Below are 20575 nucleotides of genomic sequence, written 5' to 3'. Positions count from 1 at the left end.
TCCAAAAGAAACTCGCCAATGGGAGATTAAAGGGGCCACAGAAGCAGAGGGAGAAGGCAGTTGAAGCATGGTGGCAAAGTTCAGAGAGTGAAAATAGATGTCTGGAAAAACAAAACAATGAAAGAAGGAGGCCTCAAGGTTGGAGAGAGAAGGTAGTTGAAACATGGTGGCAAAGTCCAGTAGCAGCTTGAGGGGACCAGAAAAGGTTTTCTGCAAGAGTATGCCCTTATACTATTTTTAAAAGCCATGATTCTAACAGTCAGAGGCAGAGAGGGATAGCATTCCAGTTGTGGGGGACAGCCAGTATGATCAGGTGCATAGAAAGAAGTAAAATGTAAGAATGCTGTGAAAAGGGAGGGGAAGAGAGTAGGAAAGAGAGAATAGGGGAAAAATTAGAGGGAGAGGGAGGAGAAAGAATACATACACACTGACTCCCCTGTTTGGCATTTAAAGAGAGATAAATAGATAAGATAAGATGATGCAATAAGATGAATCCTAGAGGTAATAGGAAGGCATTGGAGTTTACTGAGTACAGAAGTTGGAAGGCTGAGTGAAGTGATACACTGCCATTAATAATGAAGTAAAAGGATGATTCATTTTTAAACCTTCTCACCCTTAGATTACCATTCCCCAGAAGCCTTCTCACCTTGGAAGATCCATTTGTCCCTGTGGCCCCTTCCTCTGATTGGTCAGTTCTTCCTTTAACTTCCATTTCTAAGGAAGTAACCAGGCAGGCATATTCACTGCTTCATTCCTCAGAGTCACAAAAACCAAGAAAGTATCCAGAAGAAAGAGGTAATCGAGAGTGTCAAATGATACAAGTCAAGAAGGATGAAGATTAAGAAAAGATTGAGAAAATTAGATCCGGCCATTAAGGGATTGCTGGTAACTTTGGAGAGAACAGTTTCCATTGAATGACGAGGTCAGAAGCCAGAGGGCAGAGAATTGAAAAAAAGGAGAGGAAAGAGAAAAGGGTGGAGAGAAGGGAAGGGATAGAGAGAGGAAAGAGAGAGAAAAGAAGGGAGGGTATGTGGAGGTACCAAGTAAAGATAGCTTTTTTAAGGAATTTGTCTAAGAAGGAAAGGCAAGACTGGTATAAGACAACAGCCAGAGGGCCAAGTAGGACCTAGAGAGAGTTTCTGGTTTTTGTGTTTGTTTTTAAAGGATGGGGGAGACATGGGAGGCAGCAGGGAAGGAACCATTACATAGATAGAGGCTGAAGACCAAAGAGTGAATAAAGATAACAGTGGAGACAATCTATAAAAACAGAGGGGCAAGAATGGCATATAGGATACAAGAAAAGGGGCTGGCAAACAGAAAGCCTCCTCTTCAGAGACAGAAGTGTGGATAGTCATTATTATTAATTTTTGGTCTAGACCTGTGTTTTCTTTGATGTAAAGAACTCCAAGAGAGGAAACTTCCACTACCCATGAAGATCTATAACTATTACACAACTTACAACTCAGTGAGTTGCCTGCGGAACTGAAAGGTTAATAGACTTGCTTAAGGTCACACTTTTTTTCCACCAATAAAAATGTCTCTTCCAATAAAAAAAAAAAAACATTATTACTCTTACCACCTTACTGCTCAAAATGTCATCAGCTTATAACAGGTATGGTGAACCTCCGCTCCCTACCAAAGTCACTGACACTGTAGCCAAGAAAATAAACATGTTATCTTGCTATTCAAAAACCCTCAGTGGCACCCCATTGCTCTCCTCAAAGATACTAAATGAACTCTTAATCACCAAATCCAATGGCCTTTTCTCAGTCCTCTTTCTCCTCTACCTCTCCGCAGCCTCTGACTCTTGTCAATCACTCTCTTCTCCTTGAAACACTCTCCTAGGTTTTTGTAACATTGCTCTCTCCTGGTCATCCTCACACCTGTCTGTTTCTTCTCTGTTTCCTTCGCTGGACCTTCATCTACTTCACATCTGCTAACTTTGGGGGTCCCCCAAAACTCTGTCCTGAGTCCTCAAGACCCTCCCCTTTTCCTAACTTCTGCATTACCAGAGAGGGTACCACCATCCTCCCAAGTCACACAGGCTCACTCACAACCTGGTAATAATCATCCTCCACTCTCCACTCTCTTTCATCCTTCATATCCAATCACTGGTCAAGTCCTATTGATGTTACCTTCATAATATCACTTGCATACTCCCACTTCTCTCTCCCTTGACACTGAGACCACCTTGGTGAAAGCAGGCTCTCATCACCTCATGGCTGAACTATTGAAACAACTGCTAATTAGTCTCACTGCCTCAAGTCTCTCTCTACTCCAGTCCATCTTTCCATTCAGCTGCCAAAATGATCTTCCTAAAGTGCACCATATCACCCACCTCCCCTCCCCTTCCTCCATCAGTTCCAGTGGCTCCTTCTTTCCTCTAGGATAAAGTATAAAATCCTTTGTTTGGCTTTCAAAGCCATTCATCTTCTGGCCCCCTTCCTACTTTTCAACATCTTACTCTTCCCCCTGTATTCTGTGAAAGTTACCTCCTCATTATTCCTCAAACATGATGCTCCACCTTCCTACTCCAAGCATTTTTACTTGCTGATTGACCTGTCTAGCAGAGATAGAGTCAAGAACTGGACCTGTGATTTCATTAGCAAAAAGAACTCCCCAATAAGAGAACTGTCCCTACGAATAAAGTTGTCTCCAGCACTGAGGTTAAGTAGGTTGCTCAGGATCACAGCCAAGATGAGTCAGAGTCAATACTTAAATCCAGTCATCCTGGTTCAAAGGTGGCTATCCACTTCTCACATACTACGAACTTAATAAGTCTGGCTTATAGTAAGCACTAAATGCTTTTTCATTCATTCATACATAGTCTAGAGGTATATACATATTACATATGTCATATATATGTGTATATCATATGTATGTGAAACATATACAGGGTATTCCCAAATCTTAAGCCATTAAAACCTAAAACTGCACTAAGATTTTGAGGACAGTCTGTACATATTTTGCCTTCCCCAAAGAATGTGAGCTCTTTGAGTAGGCTGTAAGGCAGCTAGGGAGCACAGTGAGTTGAGTGCTGGGCCTGGAATCAGGAAGACCTAAGTTCAAATCCAGCCTCAGACATTTACTAGTTGTATGACCCTGGGCAAGTACCTCACCTCCATCTGCCTGAGTTTTCTCAAGTATAAAATAAGGATAATAACAGACCCTATCACACAAGGCTGTTGTAAGGATCAAATGAGATATTTGTAAAGCTCTTAACACGATGCCTAACACATAGAGTGCTTAATAAATGTTTGTTCCCTCCCCTTCCCCTTCTTCCTTCCTTGAGTGTAGTAATTTTTTTCATTTCTGTCTTTGTATCCCCCATGTCTAGCATAGCACCTGGTGAAAATAGTACTCTATAAATACTGATGGACTGAGGTCAAGGAAAGTCACCTTGAGAATACAAAATATTATAAATCTTCAAATGGGGACAGTTTGTAGGAAAGGGGGTAGAGAGAAGAGAGAAGGATCAGGCTGAGCACTCTCAAGGAGACCACGTCTTTGATAGAAAAATCACCTGTAACATAAAACATGAGAGAGATCCTTTGCCCAGGCTCATCCCTATATCCAGGAGTCACTCCCTCCTAGGTATACTATCAGATTAACTGAAAAGAAAAAAAAACAAACAAGGCCTTATTCTGTTCATCCTGTCATTAAACCACTGGATGTGTTCATTATATTTTGAACTGAAAAGAACTACTGTATAAATCTAACCAGTAAGCTCACTATTATCCCACATTCTATTAGAACTCTCTATTAGCCAACAATCCTAAAATATTTTTTAATCAGATCACAAAATGTGGAAATTGGAAGGAACCTCACTGGTCATCTAGCCCAATCTATTCACCAAGGCATACCCATACCCTGACATATCCATGCCAAGTGGTCATATAGCCTCTTCTTGAAAATCTCCAAGGAGAAGGATCCTACCATTTCTCAAGATATTTAATCAAATAAATATTAAATCATGGTCAAATATTAGTACTTTGAATATTTTATTATATTTTAATCCATTTATGGCAAATTGTTAACTTCATTTTAGCACATTCACACAAAAAAAATTACAAATGAATGAGAACTAGAAGATAAGCCAAGAAAGAAAAGACACCAAAAGATAAAACACCTTTTAAAAATTATTATAACTTCATGTCTATGCCCACGTGCCTCAATATCACCTTTGAAAATACAAACAGCCAGGCCTGCCACTGCCAACAACAGGGGCGACGATGCGGTGGTAGAATGTCCAGTCTGCAAGCAGCCGTGCTTCAACAAGGACATCGTAGAAAACTACTTCATGAGAGACAGCAGCGCCAAGGCGGCCCCGGACCCCAAGGATGCCAACCAGTATTGCACCAGCTGCAAGGACGACACCCCCACCACCAGCTTCTGTGTTGAGTGCTCAGAGCCCCTGTGTGAGATGTGCGTGGAGGCCCATCAGTGGGTCAAGTACACCAAGGACTGCACCGTCCATTCCACTGGCTCCACCAAGTCCCGTGATGGGGGAGTGTACCATCTACTGCTCAGTCCACAAGCATGAGCCCCTGGTCCTGTTTGGTGAGAGTTGTGATACCCTTACCTGCTGGGATTGCCAGCTCAATGCCCACGAGGACCAACAATACCAGTTCCTGGAAGATGCTGTGAGAAACCAGGGGAAGCTCCTGGCCTCCCTGGTCGAGCGCTTAGGGGACAAGCATGCCATCCTGCAGGAGAACACCAAGGATGTGTGCACCTTGATCCACCAGGTGACAGATATGCAGAAGTGGGCACAGGTGGATGTGAAAATGGCCATCCTGCAGATCATGAAAGAGCTGAACAAGCAGGGCCATGTGCTGGTCAACAATGCCCAGAAGGTGACAGAGGGGCAGCAGGAGCGCCTGGAGCACCAGCACTGGACCATGACCAAGATCCAGAGGCACCAGGAGCACATCCTGCGCTTTACCTCCTGGGCCCTGGAGAGTGATAACAACACAGCCCTGCTGCTGTCCAAGAAGCTGACTTACTTCCAGCTACACTGAGCCCTTAAGATGATTGTGGACCCCGTGGAGCCCCAGGGGGACATGAAGTTCCAGTGGGACCTCAACGCTTGGACCAAAAGCACTGAGGCCTTCAGCAAGATTGTTTCAGAGAGTAGTCCCGGTTCCATGGCCCTCCCTGGCCCCCTGGCAAGCCTGGAGGAGGGAATCAGGCCATGGACCTGCAGGAGGGCTATGGGAGCTATGGCCCAGATGACCCCTACAATGCTGAGCCCAATGTGTCTGGAATGAAAAGGTCCAGATCAGGTGAGGGGGAAATGAGTGGCCTCATGCGGAAGGTGCCCAGGGTGAGCTTGGAGCTCCTCGATCTGGATCTGACAACAGACAGCCAGCCCCCTGCCTTCATGGTCTTCCCGGGGACAACCAACGAGGACTACAATCTCATTGTCATGGGGGGGGGGCAGCCAGGGGCCCCAGGGGGGCCTCCTATGCCACCCATGGCCATGGTCAAGGAGGAAGAGATAGAGGCTGCCATCGGAGCTCCCCCAGGGGTGGAGGGGCTGGAGACAAAATCGCTGCTGCTGCCTCCCCTGAAAGCCTCAGGGCCTGAGGGCCCCCATCTGGCTTCCCTCAGCGGCAGTACCAGCTCCGGCCTAGAAGTGCTGGGAGGCCCTGATGTGGCCACCGCAGCTGCCACCATGGCCACTGGTAGCCCTGGAGCTGTGGATGACAGTGCCACTATCTGCCGCATCTGCCAGAAGCCAGGGGACCTGGTGATGTGTAGCCAGTGCAAATTCTGCTTCCATTTGGAGTGTCACCTGCCAACCCTGCAGGAGGTGCCTGGGGAGGAGTGGAGCTGCTCCCTGTGCCAGAAGGTGGTAGACTGTAAAGATGAGGTCCCTCTTACTGGCCCCAAGAGTGTGACCTTAACCACTGATGGGGACACCTGCCCTGCCAAGTTCTCACCTACTAACCAGCAGAAGTGTGAGCGTGTGCTGTTGGCCTTGCTCTGCCATGAGCAATGCCGTCCCCTGTACCGACTGGCCATAGACCCCACGCCCTCTGCAGAGCAGCCACGTGTGCCTCCAGGAGAAACTGTCACCTCCATACAGCTCCCCACAGGAGTTTGCCCAGGATGTGGGCCCTATGTTCAAGCAATTCAACAAACTCACTGAGGACAAAGCTGACGTCCAGTCGATCGTTGGCCAATGCTTCTTTGAGACTCGCATGAACGAGGCTTTTGGGGATACCAAGTTTTCGGCTATTCTGGTGGAGCCTCTCCCACCCCCATCCCAGGCCCTGGCCTGGCCCCTCCAGAGCTCGTGGGGGGCCCTAGTGATGGTAACCGAGCCCCCACCTTACCCCAGAATGTCTCCATTGTCCCCTTACTCATTTCTTCCTTCACCTGTTGGTCCTTCTGTATCCTACCCCCAGATGCGGTTTTTACTTCTCTCGATTTAATGAAAATGTAACCCAGGAGACAAGGTCCCACAAGTCACACAGACCCAGAGCAAGCAGGGTGTCCTGGGAGTCCCTGGCATGGGGCTGGTTGGTGGGCATGGCGGCTTTGTGGGCTGTCCTGGCCAGAGCAGAGCCCCACTTCCCCTTAGCATGAGGCTTCTCTTGGATGCAGGCAGGGCCCCCCCCCGCCCCACAGCTTACAGCCCAGGGAGGGGAGAGGATCCCAGCCCAGAGGCTCCCAAGGGTCCTTCCCCCTTCCATTTAGACTAGACAAGTCTTCCCTCTTAGGGCTCATGTACCTGCTTCCAGCCCCCGAGGTCTGAATGGTTGGAAGTAGGGTTAGTTAGACAATCTCTCCCTGGAGAAGCTGGGGCTTGGAAGGGGCTTTGGGAGCTGCCTTGACTTTTCTTTGTCATCTGCTTCTTGTACTGAGCTTGGAGTTCACTGAAACACCCATCCAACCAATAAACTTGCCAGCCATTGCCTCAAAAAAAATACAAATAAAAATCCTTTATATAAACCAAAACATACCATTCTTCAATCGTGTAAGAGAATTTATTGTTATACAGTAAGATATCTTACTTGCTATACAGTTGCATTCTCAAAATGTCCTCTTGTTCTTTTCCCTTCTCAAATTGTGAAGGAAATACTCAGCTCTTCTTCTCCAAATACTTGTGGAGCTATTGAAGGAAGCGCTAAAACCCCAACGTGTAAGGACACTGGAGCCTACAACAACAAGGAAGTTCAGGGGCACTAAACATGCTCAGCATTCAATATCTGGTTCTGTGCTTCAGAAATAATTGCTCATTTTAGCGTCTTCTTGAATAGCAAATAATACCCTTTCAATCTCCTAGTTGAGTGACAAGTGAATACATTGCTTCTTTCCATCAGTAGTGGTTGCTTCAACTATCTTTTATGCTTACAAATATCACTCTCCAGCCCTGACTTCTTTCCAGGTTCCAGATATAAATTTCCAATAGTTCTATATTTCAAATTCAATACATCCAAAACCAAAACTAGTCTTCCCCACCAAACCTCCCTCCCCCCCCCTGCCCCGATTTCTCTGTTGTTGTCAATACCACCATTTATCCCCCTAATCACCCAAGCTAGAAATCTCGGTCATCTTTGACTACTTCCTTGCCCTCAACATTAAATCAGTCCCTAAATCCTATGGTTTCTGCCTCTATCCTATCTCTTCCCAGAATCTGTTGGAATTATCTCCTACTGCCATCCCTCCTGCCACCATCTTAATTCAAAGCTTCATTATCGCTCACTCCAATTGATGGGCTGCCCCCATTCTCCTCCCACACCCCAAACACGGTCCACACAAATTAAATCCTCCTACAGTCTGATCACATCATTCTCTTGCTCAACATTCCTGAATGGCTCTCTAACATCTACCAAAGTCTCTACTCCGTCTAACATCCAAGATCTTCCATCACTGACTCTCATTTATCTTCACTGCCTTTATTTTCCTTCCCCGAGTTGGCCCAGTAGATAGATCACTGAGCCTGGAAGGTCAAGAAGATCTGTGTTCAAATCCTACCTCAGACACATACTAGCTGTGTGACCCTGGGCAAGTCACTTAACTTTCATCTGTCTCAGTTTCCTCAACTGTAAAGTAGGGATAATAATAGAAATTACCTCACGGGGTTGTTGAGGATCAAGTAAGATCATATTTCCAATGCACTTAGCCCAGTGCTCTGGAACAGGCTTAAATGCTTATTCCCTTCCCTTTATTTTGTCCCCTTCCCCACTGCTCTCTTTTCAAAACCTATGAACCAACCAAACAGGTCTACTCAATGTGGTTTTCCAACATACCCAACTCTTTCCAATTTTCATTCATATTATTATTACCTCTGACTGGAATATCGTTCCAGTTCCGGTTCCACTTATTCAACTCCTATATTCCTTCAAGGTCCAGCTTAAAAGGCAACTCCACCATGAAGTCTTTTTTGAGTCTCTCAAAAGTAATCTCTCCCTCCCCTGAAAAAGCCATAGCATCTCGTACCTCACATAAAGTGTATCAGTTATGTGTGTGTGTTATCTCTCCTACTAAACTGTAAGCTCCATGAGAGCAGGAAATATATTTTATTCTTCTTTGTATGCCTTAAAAGCTCTAGCTTTGCACACAGAATAAATGAATGAAATGGTCACTGTCCAACCTACTCTCTTTGTTGGGGTATTTGAAGGATGGGCTACTTTAGAAGTCAGTTTTTCATTTTCTGTAGAGAGGAAAAGTATAAGAAAAATCAGCTAGAGCTTTTAACCAACATGCCCTGAGTACCTGCTATGTGAAAGGCATTATGCCAAGAATTGAAATTTTTTAAAAAAACAGTCTCTGAAATAAGGGCATAGAATAATGGCATCATATTAGAGAATGGAAATCAGAATTTGACCTCAAAACATCTTTTATCAAAGACCTTTATGGACTGCACCCAAGGAGAGCAAAGACAGCGTGAGTCAGAGAGCAAAGTGTTTCTTATCAGTGCAGAGTGAATCAAATCCCTCTGCCAGCTAAGCAATGTCAGGGGCAAAGGTACAGACACAGTCAGGAGACAGTATTCTCCACACAGGAGATCTTCTCCCTTCCTCTCTGACCAATTACCTCCTTATCCTTGATTCCACCCCTAAGAGGTACTTGCTTCTAACCCAGTCTTCAAAGTATATTATATGTTAATCAGAGAAGGTAATTCAAAGACAAAAATGAAACAGTACACTATATGTTAATCAGAGAAGGTAATTCAAAGACAAAAATGAAACAGTACACTCAATAACCTTAGTTTACTGGGAGGAAACAACATGTACATAAGTAAATACAAAAGATAAACAAAGTAACTGGAGGGATCAAGGAAAAGCCTCAAGTAGAAAGTGACTCGAGTTGAGCTCTGAAAGGCACAAGGGAGTCTAGAGGCACAGGTGAGGATGGAAGGCCTCCCTAAGCAAAGGCGTGAGAGATGAAATGCTGTTACAGGGATAGCAGCAGTCCAGCTTAACTAGGATGCAGTGAGTGAAGGGCAGTCAAGAGCAACTAGCATGAAAAGGTGGAGTACATCCGGGCAGTAAAGGGTTGTCAAGGCCAGACAGTTTGTACTCTATTCTAAAGGCAGAGCTTCCTGAGCAAGGAAGTGAGACATAGTCACGCCATTCTTCGTAAAGGGTGAATAGAAAGGGAAGCAACTTAAGGCAGGGAGATCTCTAGTGTAACAGTCCTGGTGGGAGGTGATAAGCTAGTGTCGGAGATGGGGAAAAAAAAAGGGGCTCATCTGTGAGAGATGCTGGAAAGGAACAATCTACAAGACTGGTCAACTGCCTCGATATGGAGTGCGATGGAAAGTGCAAAGACAATATAGTCATATGAAAAAATATTCTAAATCTCTACTGATTAAAGAAATGCAAGTTAAAACAACTATGAGGTACCACTTCACACCTATCAGAAATGACAAATGCTGGAGGGGATGAGGGAAAAATAGGTATGCCAATGAACTACTGGTAGAGTAGTGAACTGGTCCCACCATTCTGGAGAATAACTTGGAACTATGCCCAAAGAGCTATAATCTGTGCATACTCTTTGACCCAGTAATACTACTACTATGTCTATATCCTAAAGAGAAAAGACCAATATGTACAAAAATACTGACAGCAGCTCTTTTTGTGGTAGCAAAGAAGTGGAAATTAAGGGGATGTTCATCAATTGGGGGATGGTTGAACAAGTTCTGGCATATGATTGTGATGGAGTCCTATTGTGCTATAAGAAATGATGAGGGGGTTGGTTTTAGAAAAACATGGCAAGTCCCATAAGAACTAATGCAAAGTAAAGTGAGAACTGGGAGATCTTTGTGCACAGTAATAACAACGTTGTAATGATGATCAACTGTGAAATACTTGGCTACTCTGATCAATTCAACGATCCAAAACGATTAATTCCAAAGGACTCATGATGAAAAAATGCTATCCACCTCTGGAGAAACAACTGATGAACTCTGAGTGCAAACTGAAGTATAATTTTCTCACTTTATTTTTCTTGCTTGTTTTTGAAATATGGCTAACATGGAAATATGATTTATATAATTTCACATGTATAATTGATATCATATTGCTTGCCTTCTGAGTGGGCAGTGGAGGAGTGAGAGAGGAGAGAGAGAGAATTTGGAACTCAAAATCTAAAAAGAAAGGAGCACTAAAAATAAATAATTAAAATATTTTTAAAAATTAAAAAAAAAAGAAAGTGCAGAGATGAGCTGAGAATGATTTCAAAGTTGAGAATCTGATTCACTGGTAGGATGATACACTCAACAGACATAGGAAAGATGAGGTAAACAGGAGATTTGGGGAGGGAGATAATGAGTTCTGCTGTACGCCTACCACAGAGTAGGTACTAAATAAATGCTTGATTTTGAACATGTGAAGTTTAAGATGCTTACAGACAAAACAAGCAGCCAGCGATGCAGAAGCCCAGGGTTGGATATACTGCTCTGAAAGTTATCTGCATAAAGATAACTGAACCCACAAAGGCTGGTGAAATTATGGGGAAAGAGAATATGGAGAAATGAAAAGACCCCAGGACAGAGCTTTGAGGAATACCTGTAGTTATGGAATAGAACATAAATGATGATCCAGTAAAGGAAACTGAAAGAAACTGATAAAAGAGATCAGTCACATGGGAAGGATGAATGTCTAGACTACAACATGCAACTAGAAAAACAGCCCAATTTAATAGTCTATTAATGTATCCATGTTTACATGAAAATGAGAGGCACCGTGGTGTAGTAAAGATGTCTCATTCAGTCCATGGGCTGCAACACTCCTAAATGCAGCCAAAATCAGATTTAAATGTAATTGGGAAATATTTAACAAAATAAATATACAATAGAACTTAGATAATGATAATACGTGGCTCTCTAAGTCACCATGCAGCCAGCAGGAATCCATATGTATGGAGTTTCTATTTGAGTGTGATACCACAAGTGCAGAGGATAGAGGCCTGGCTTTGGAATCAGGAAGATCTGGGTTTGATTCCTACTTAAAATAATACAGATTAGCTCTCCAATCTACAGATCTGTCATCAAAGGAGGGAGTTTCTGTACTTGGAGTTTCCCCCCACACTGATTTAAAAAAAATTACTGATGTAGCAAAGGTAGCTACATATTTTTATACCTATGAATGTATGAATGTATACACGCAATTGTACATATACATGTGTGTAGATACAAGCAACAGCTACAGATGGACAATCACCCAGGAGTAAGTTCAAACAATGGGTGAAATCACATTAGGGAAATGCTCCCAATCATTACAAACTAGGTGCTGGTACAAAATCCACTTTTTTAACACCAATATTTTTCTAGTAATGGTATATGGCTATGAACTGTGAAACACTATTACCCTGAAAGAACCAAAATTACAAGTAACTCAAAGATCAAATGAATTGCATATTGTAGATCTAAGAAGGCAGCAGCTACAAAGAAAGCCAAGGCAGATACCAAGAAGAAACAGCAGCAACATTATATTTAAAGAAGCAAGCTTGCCACTTTCTCCTGCGCCAGGATCCTGCTGCCCTTCCCCAAGATACTAAAAGAACCAGAGGAAGGGGCAAAGGGGGAGGGGGGGACTCTATATGAAGAAATTTATGGAGATACAGGACAAGAATCACAATGGAAGAGAATATATGGAGGGGACCCAATCTGCACTATAACTATGAGATCACAGATCCATCTAAGTACCTAAGAGGGAAAACGAAAACTTACATTAGTTTGCTTTTTTATACATGACGACTAACTTGAGTTTTTATGTGAGTTAATGACTATTCAGTCATTCAATAAGCATTTAATGAATTCTCTATTATGTGCAAGACACTATGTTAGAATATCCCTGCCCTCAAAGAGCTTACATTCTACTGGGAAGAGAAACAATACCTACAGAGATAAGTCAATACGAAACATAGAAAAAGTACTTTTGGGGACAAAAGCTGAGGGGAGATCACTAACAACTGGGACAGAGATGGTTTTTCCTATTTATACATACACATTCTACTCCCAGGGCCAGGCAAGAGTACCTTATTTGTTTGCGTCCCATTGTCACTACTCTCTCAGAAAGATAACTCTTCCCACGTGGCTAAGAAGCAATAGCCTGACTGGTTCTTCCTGTCTTTCGCCATCTAGTCAATCCTGCACATCTATTGGAAGGAAGAAAGGTGGAGAGGTGCAGGGGTGGAGTGGGGGAGGAAAATGACGATAAACCATCACACCAAAGACACCTGAAGATAGGAATGAGTGTGGTACATGGGGAAACAAAGTTCTTGATTAAAACAAAAGGTAAAATAAGGGCAGGTAAGGTTGAATCTTATTAGAGAGGATTTTGAAAACCAGGACATGAATGCTACCCTCTACCTATCTCTTCTCAATATGCCTTATTCACACTCACCTCCTTAAACTTTGTTCATATTTGTTCCCTCCTACCTTGAATACCATCTCCCCACCTTTCCAACTCCTAGAAATAAATACTATCCTATGAGGACAAACTCCATTCCCAACTTCTCTATAAGGAACTACTCCCATCTTTTCACTATTTTTTATTTCAATGGACCATTCATTCAACACTGGCGAAGTATTTGGCTTAGCCCATCTGAAAGTTACCTTCCACATGAAACCAAAATACATCTCAGCCCAACCACAAAGCAAAGCTCCTTCCAAAATACATGTCAAGCAGTAATAGTTACTTTTTGCTTGGATCTTTCCCTACTGGAGGGCTTTTCCAAAGGGACAAATAAGTCCCAGAGGAAAAAGAACACACTATCTACCCCATATAGACACATGCTCACCATCTAATGGAAAAAAGGATCACTGCAGGCTCTTGCCACAAAAAACAGTGTTGGAAATGAAAAGCTGGTGTTGGGCTCTCGGGGACACAAAAATGAAGGATAGTACGGGGGCAGGGGGAGCAGTCTCTGTCCTCAAAGAGCTTATATTGCACTGAAAAAATACAATATTTGAATAGATAAGTAAATACAATATATCCTTGAGGAGGGAGAAAACACTAACAGCTAGGAAAACCTTCTAGAATGGTGCAGCTATTGGATTCCTTAAGCATATATTAAGCAGTAAACAAACCAAAAACAACCCTACCTTTCTAGAGTGAAGTATAATGAGATAGGGAGTGATGGGGCATGGGAGGAATCCATACAAAATGCTTTAGGAAAATTCAAAGTAGAATATACTTTCAGCTTAGGAAAGAGAGCATTCCAGGCAACAGGGAAGTCTGGTGCAAATGCATGGAAGCACTGAAGGTGGCCTATTATGGAAGGGCCAAGTTTTGGGGGTTTGGTTTGGGATGGGGAGGAATATTTTGCAGCTTGGCTAGAAGGTAGCATGTAGCATGCCTAATATGAAATAAGACTGGAAAGGTGAGATTGTAGTCAGATTGTTGAAAGTTTTATTCTAGAAGTAACAGAAAGCCACTGAAGGTTTTGAAGCAGGGGAGTGACACTAACAGATCATGCCTTGAGAAGATTATTTAATAAAAGGAAGATATAGGTAGCAAGAACAATTAGGAAAATAATAAAATAGTTATATGAAATGTTACAAAGACATTAAAATCTAATATTTTTTGTATTTTCCATAATAGCTTGCATATATATATATAATAGGTGTTCAATAAATATTTGTTCATTAATATCCAAGTACATGCAATGGCATCATTTAAAATTTATGGACACCAAGCCAAAAAGAGAAAGTTCACTTATAAGGCAAAACAGACAGATCTATAAGAGAGAACAACCAACTGCTTTCATGGGTTCTACTGAACACCAAGAGTTTAATATACAATTAGGCATATGGTACCTGACATCTTTCTCATATAATCAGGTATAGAAAATGTTCGTATGAATACCATTTCTCTGCTAATAGGGTCAAATTACAACCTAAATAGCAAGTTATTATCCCCACCGGACCTCTTAAGAACACACTCCTGACTAGGAAACAAGAAATTGTAATCCTAGTCTCATTGAATGTTAGAAAACAATTTTGTGATATAATAGAAAAAAAAAATGAGAAACACAGGAGTTCGGTTTGAATCCTGTTACTTGGTCTCTCTAAGCCTTACTTTTCTCATCTGTAAAATGGAAATAACAATATGATGCAGAGAACAGAGCACTGGCCATGGAGAAAAATGTGGTTTCAAATCCTGTCTCAGTCACTTACTAGCTATGTGACCCTGTGACCTTCAGTTTCCCTATGTCTAAAATAGGAGAGGTAGAAAAGAACACCTACTTACGCCTATTTCACAGATCTGTTGTGATCAAAGGAGAGCATCTATAAAGTACTAAACCACCTTAAAGGTTACATAAACATGAGTTATTATTATATCTCCCACCAGAATACTGTAAGGATCAAATAAGTGCAGGTGTATGGGCAATTCTCAGACTTCTTGATCTGAGGACTGTTTTACAAAATGATTGAGGACCCCCCAAAAAAGCTCCCGTTTATATGGGTTATATCTGTTAATACTTACCATAATAAAAATTAAAATGTCTTAGTGTTATGAAAATAGTTGGGACCTAGCAGACTCCCTCATGACACAATCTGAGAACTGCTAATGTCTATGAAATAATTTTGTGACCATAAAATTGCCTCTATATAAAGTTAATTATTTCCCCACCTCTACTACAGGAACAGAAACTTTCACTTTAAAACAAGGTATAGGTGTAGCAAAGACATCCCCTAAAACTTGTAGCATGTAGACAGCAATGCTTGGGGTTTCAGTTCATTGTCTCATTGTCCCCCCCCCATGAGATGTTTGCATCTCCCCTAAAGCTTTTACAATTATCTTAATCTCACCATCATTCTATATACTATGGATCATTTATAGATGAAAATGTAGGAGATGTAGGAGCTGAAGGAATTGGATCTGACTATTTCCTGGGGAGTTATCTGAGGCAGATACATCTAGAGTTAGAGGCAAGGCTTTGAATTCAAAGGTCTTCCTACCTCTAAAACCGGCACTTTATCCATTGGACCACACTGACTCTAATGTAGAAATTCTTAACCTTTTGTGTCATGAATGGCCCTTTTGACAGTCTAGTGAAGCCTAAAGTCCACTTCTCAGAATAATGTGTTGGGTTTTTCTAAATTTATAATTGAAGGAAATGCTAAATTTCAGTTAGAGAATAGTGAAAATAAAGATGTGATTTTCCCCCACCTAAGTTCCTGAAATATATTGATGGGTCCTAAAATCCTCTGCTTTAATAGATCGATTATAATAATAAGCTAGTGCTAATATTAACAAAAGCTGACATTTACATAGCACTTTAATAATTATATATAGGTATACTGTGCTTTTAAAATGTGTGTTGCACTTTCCATACATTCTCTAATTTGAGCCTCACAATGGCCCTATTACACAGGTCCTACAAAATTTATCCACATTTTACATATGAAGAAACTGAAGTTCAGAAAATAACATTTACATATGACCACAGGGAGACAGGATCTTAACTCAGTCTTCCTGATTCCTAAATCCAGTGCTCTATCCATAGCACTTAATATACATTATCTCACCAGCGCCCAACAATAAGGCTCAAGTAGATAACTGCAGCTATTATCATTCCCACCCAAACCCTAGATGAGGAAACTAAGGCTCAGAGATAAGTAACTGGTTCATACTCCTATAGTTAATAAGCTCAAAGTTGGTGTGTGAGCCCAAATCTTCCTACAGTGCTGCCTCTCTCTCCCTGCTTCAGATGATTTTATCTTCAGATTGGCTGTACTCTCAAAAACCATCAGTATTTACTGATTACCAATGGGGCAAAGAGACTGTTATTAACAATGTTAGCTTATACATTCTACCGATTATAGATGGTAGCACTGGCAAAACACTACAAGAACTCCTCTAACCTGCATGTCAACGTAGCATATATCTTCTCTGTTTCCTTAATGGTAACTCACTCAGGTAGGCAAAGAGTGAAGTTTTCCCTTTATACATTACTATTTATCTCATCCTCCTCTTTATTAGTAGTGCTAATAGCTCCAACCATCTGTTTAGTCTCCTCTTCCACCTGGTCGCATGGATTATTCTAACAGGATCCTCCATTGAGGAGGGAATATAGATTCTTAGGGAATACTGAAATCTACTATCAATGGATCATCTCCTTCGTTCATTATCTAAATAGGTCCAAGGCCACTGACCAGGTTGAATCAATAATATATGAATTTGGGTATTCCAAAGGCAAAGAAATGGCTTTTGATTTTCTATTCTCAATTGTCCAGGCTTCTTCCTTCATTTGCAGAATTAAACTGAGAGCTACAGATACTAAGTTAAGTTTCTAGTCCTCTACCCAGACACAAACCAAAGAAATTACTATGTTCTCGATAAACTTAACCTGAGGAAAGGCATCATCTTTAAAAAAAAAAAAAAAGTACCCCCACCATCCACTGAAGTCCCATTCCTCTAACTCATCATGGCATGATGAAGATGGTCCTGGGTTCTCAAAAGCATTAACCAATGGTATATAAACTGTGTAAAATCCTACCAAACTGCAAACTATTTCTATAAGCTGAGGACCAGCCTAATAACTTAGAAATGCTCATGACAGGGTGGTTGCAAGACAATCCAAAGGCTTTCTACAAAGTTAGGGAGATACACTGATACTGATCAGCATGGGGGAGGGAGTACCACTGTCAACAAAATCATAGATTCTTGATGCATTCAGATATATTGGCTAGTATTTTAAATAACATACTAAAAGTCATATATACTCTTGGAGTTAAAATAATGCTGCTCATCACCAAATATTAAGTTGTTTGATTACTAACCACCGTAACAGTAGGAAATAAAAGAAATAATACTATAGAAATACAAGCCCTCTCCACAGAATAGACCTCCTTTCCTTCTCTGAACCAGAATGATACAGAGTGTAAATAGCTCACAATCAATTGAAACGATGTCATTCCTAAGTTAAATTCACCATACTATAAAAAGAAAAAACTCACCCTCAATAGGTGGGAAAATTCTAAACTATTCAGATCAAAAAAGATGTCTTCAGATTTGTACCTTCCTAGTTAATTATAAGAAGTCACCAGAAAAAAAAAAAAGATTGTTGAAATATGTAAATCTCCACATCTAATCCTTGAAGTTACAGTGAAATTCTACATACAACTGCTATACAAAACAGCTTCTGAACAAAACAGACTGGATCCTGTGAAGTTCAACTTCTCTTTTTCTCTGTACTTTCTTTAGCACTTCAATTATTTCAAGGACCTATGATGTTATTACATGGGCATCCCCTTCAACAGCGAATGCAACCCCTTTTTACCTTAACAGACTATCAGCTGTAACTGAAAAATATTCACCACCTAGAGGCCAACCTTGGTGTGGAGCCTCACAGTACCTGGTGGCTAAGATCATGTATTAGTTGTAAACAATAAATTAGTAAACAATACAGTTCATCACCTGCCTATACTTTTCAACACTGCTGGAATAGTCTTAGAGAACTCCCGTATCTGTCCAACACCACTGATAAGGCACTAGATCAGTACTTTAGTGAAGGTCACTTTCGTTTATGGTTTATCAAAAGCACTACTACTTATTTAGAGTCACCAGATGCTTCCTTCAGTTTTCAAAGTTAATTTACATTAAAGCTTCTTATTATAGAAAGCTAGTCATGACTCTATTCATTAGGTATACTCTTTATTAGTCACTCTGTGTGGTTGTTATGCTTCAATTGCTGATGTCTGACAGAAAATATAAAAATTATGAAGCCCAACCTTTCCTTGTGTTAGTAAAATCAAGTCAGATCAGGAACAGCAATGCTATTTCTAACAGCACATATATTCCCCATAAGAGTCTCCATACTCCTGTGTAGAATCATCTGAATAATGTAATCCTTAGAAAGACAACTGCAGAAATTTCCCTCTTCTATATCACTTAACTAATGAATTCTCTCTCTCACAGAGTCTGTTGTGACCCTTGATAAGGTACTTAACCTCTAAATGTCACAAGCAACTCTCAAGAAGTCTAGAAGTTGCAAAGCAGGTGCCAATTTGTACTGTTGGAAGAATTTTCCTGATCCGATGTTCCATATTCCCTATACCACTGAAATAGCAGGTTTGGTTCTCCCCCCAAATTAATAATATATGTAACATATATTCAGATTATATATATATATTTACCTATATACATATACATTTTGGCTTTATTGAACTCCCTATAACAAAAGCATGGAAATGTCACCCCATAGAACATTGACCTATTGTTGAACTGACCTTTGCTTGCCAAGTTGGATATCAGTTAGGAAACTAAAGAGGGGGGAAGTTAAAAGAAAATCACATCAAAATTTCTGGTGAATGCAGAAAACTTAGTGAAGTTCGTTTTTAAGTGAACAATAGATAATGCATTGACAGTAAGGATGTGCTGTAAATGAAATGTATATCTTGCTAAAATTTGTATTTAAAAAATAAAATGAGGAGGGGGAAGGGAGGAATTTCTCTGTCAGTCAACGCCACCTAAGATTTGCCAGCTTTGTGCCAGAACAGAGGTCAGCAAAGAGGTGGAGATTAAGCTAAACACAAGAGACCTGGATTAAGAATTTCCTGCCAATGAGAGTTTTTAAACACTGGCACAAGTTGCCAAAGAGACTGTGGAATCTGTTTCTCCAGATGCGTCTTAAAAACAAATTATATTCTCAGGTTTCTAACACAGGTTAGGTTCAGGCCTGATCAAAACAGAAGAATGAACTAGATGAATTCTTCCATGGTCTTTCCAGCTCTGGTGCTGCAAAGTAATTGCTTCTATCTGCAATTTTCTATGTACTCATATAGAAGGGAAAGCAACCAAATGCTTCCAGAGAAATTGGGGAGGCGGAATACAGCAAAACGTAAGCTCCTCGATATTCATTTTTGTCACCGTTTTCTGAAAAAAATGCCTGGTACAGTCATTGTTGAATGGAACTGAATCAAGGTTGCCGTCAGGAATTTTGCATTTCTCAGACCACAACAGCATTACTTTCAGAAAATAATTCTAAAAGCATGGGTACTATCAATTGTACTCTATTTCGACTGAGCTGCACTAGAAGATTGACACCAGCAGAGAAAGTTGGGGCTATCAAGGAGAAATGTGTGAAATCTCTGAAGCTGACTGCTATGGGACAGAGGTGCAGGGAAAGGAAGCAACTCTCCACCTCCACCCCGCCCCGCCCGGCCACCTGGGGCGAGCGTCCTGTAATGCAAAGCGTGGCAGGGTGGGACGCAGCCCCTGCGGTCCCTCCTAGCTCTACATTAGGGTCGTACAAGAGAGGGGCTGGGAATTCCCACCCGCTCGACTGCACTATCCACCAGCTCAGGGCAAGGGACAAAGCGGAGCCAAGGCTGGTAGGGTACAGCTCCTTTAGCTACCCTCCAGTCCAATTCTTTCATATGACGGATGAGGAAACTGAGGACCCCAGAGGGGAAATGATTTACCCAAGGCGACACAGGGAGCACAGGAAGCCAGCACCTCGGCGTCCACACCCAGCGCTCTTTCCACCGCCACACAGACGAACAGGTGGAGGGAGGTGTCAGTGGCCGTCGCTACCCCCTGGGCCGGGGTCCCGGGCGCCGGGTCGGAGCGCCGGCTCCGAGCTGTAGGGAGCCGGATCCCCTCGGGGGCGGCCGCCCGCCCTCATCCCGCCCAGTCCCGGGGCCGGGTGCGCGAGGATGGAGGGAGGATGAAGGGAGGGAGGATGGAGTCCCCGCTACCTTGTATTTATCGAAGCCGGCCAGCTGCTCGGGAGTCACGTACTGGTAACTGAAGGCCATGATGACAGTGAGGAAGAAGAGGAGGAGGAGGAGGCACAGACGGCCGCCGCGGCTGCCTCAGAAGCTGGGAGGACCCGGCACCACACCGGGTTCGACGTGAGTGCCAAAGGCTGAGGGAATGTGGAAGCTCCAAGCTCCACCCCCCACCCCACCCCCCGCCCCGACCCGACCCCACTCCACTCCCGCGCACGCGCGGTCGGCCCCGGAGCGCACGCGCAACCGCCCCAGGCCGTGATACGTCAGCACGCAAATGGACGTCGGCCGGCTCCTAATACAACCTGAGCCCGCATCGCTCAGTGGAACGAAAGAAGGACAAATCGGCTGAGTCCGAGCCACGCGAAATCCCGC

General features: G+C 42.5%; 1 protein-coding gene across 1 annotated transcript in view; it reads right to left on the bottom strand.

Annotated features, from left to right (window-relative positions):
- The window catches only part of SELENOI (selenoprotein I), a 51126-nt gene extending 30777 nt beyond the window's left edge, over positions 1-20349 (bottom strand). The window contains exon 1 of the mRNA XM_036748375.1: positions 20168-20349. Coding sequence (XP_036604270.1) covers positions 20168-20227 — 60 coding nt within the window. The 5' untranslated portion in view covers positions 20228-20349. The remainder of the gene's footprint in view (positions 1-20167) is intronic.
- Between the last annotated feature and the right edge of the window lie 226 nt (positions 20350-20575).

The sequence above is a fragment of the Trichosurus vulpecula genome, chromosome 3, assembly GCF_011100635.1.
Source record: "Trichosurus vulpecula isolate mTriVul1 chromosome 3, mTriVul1.pri, whole genome shotgun sequence".
Classification (NCBI taxonomy): domain Eukaryota; kingdom Metazoa; phylum Chordata; class Mammalia; order Diprotodontia; family Phalangeridae; genus Trichosurus; species Trichosurus vulpecula.
The sequence above is the reverse complement of the archived record's forward strand: the minus strand, read 5'-3'. Positions and strand labels throughout refer to the sequence as shown.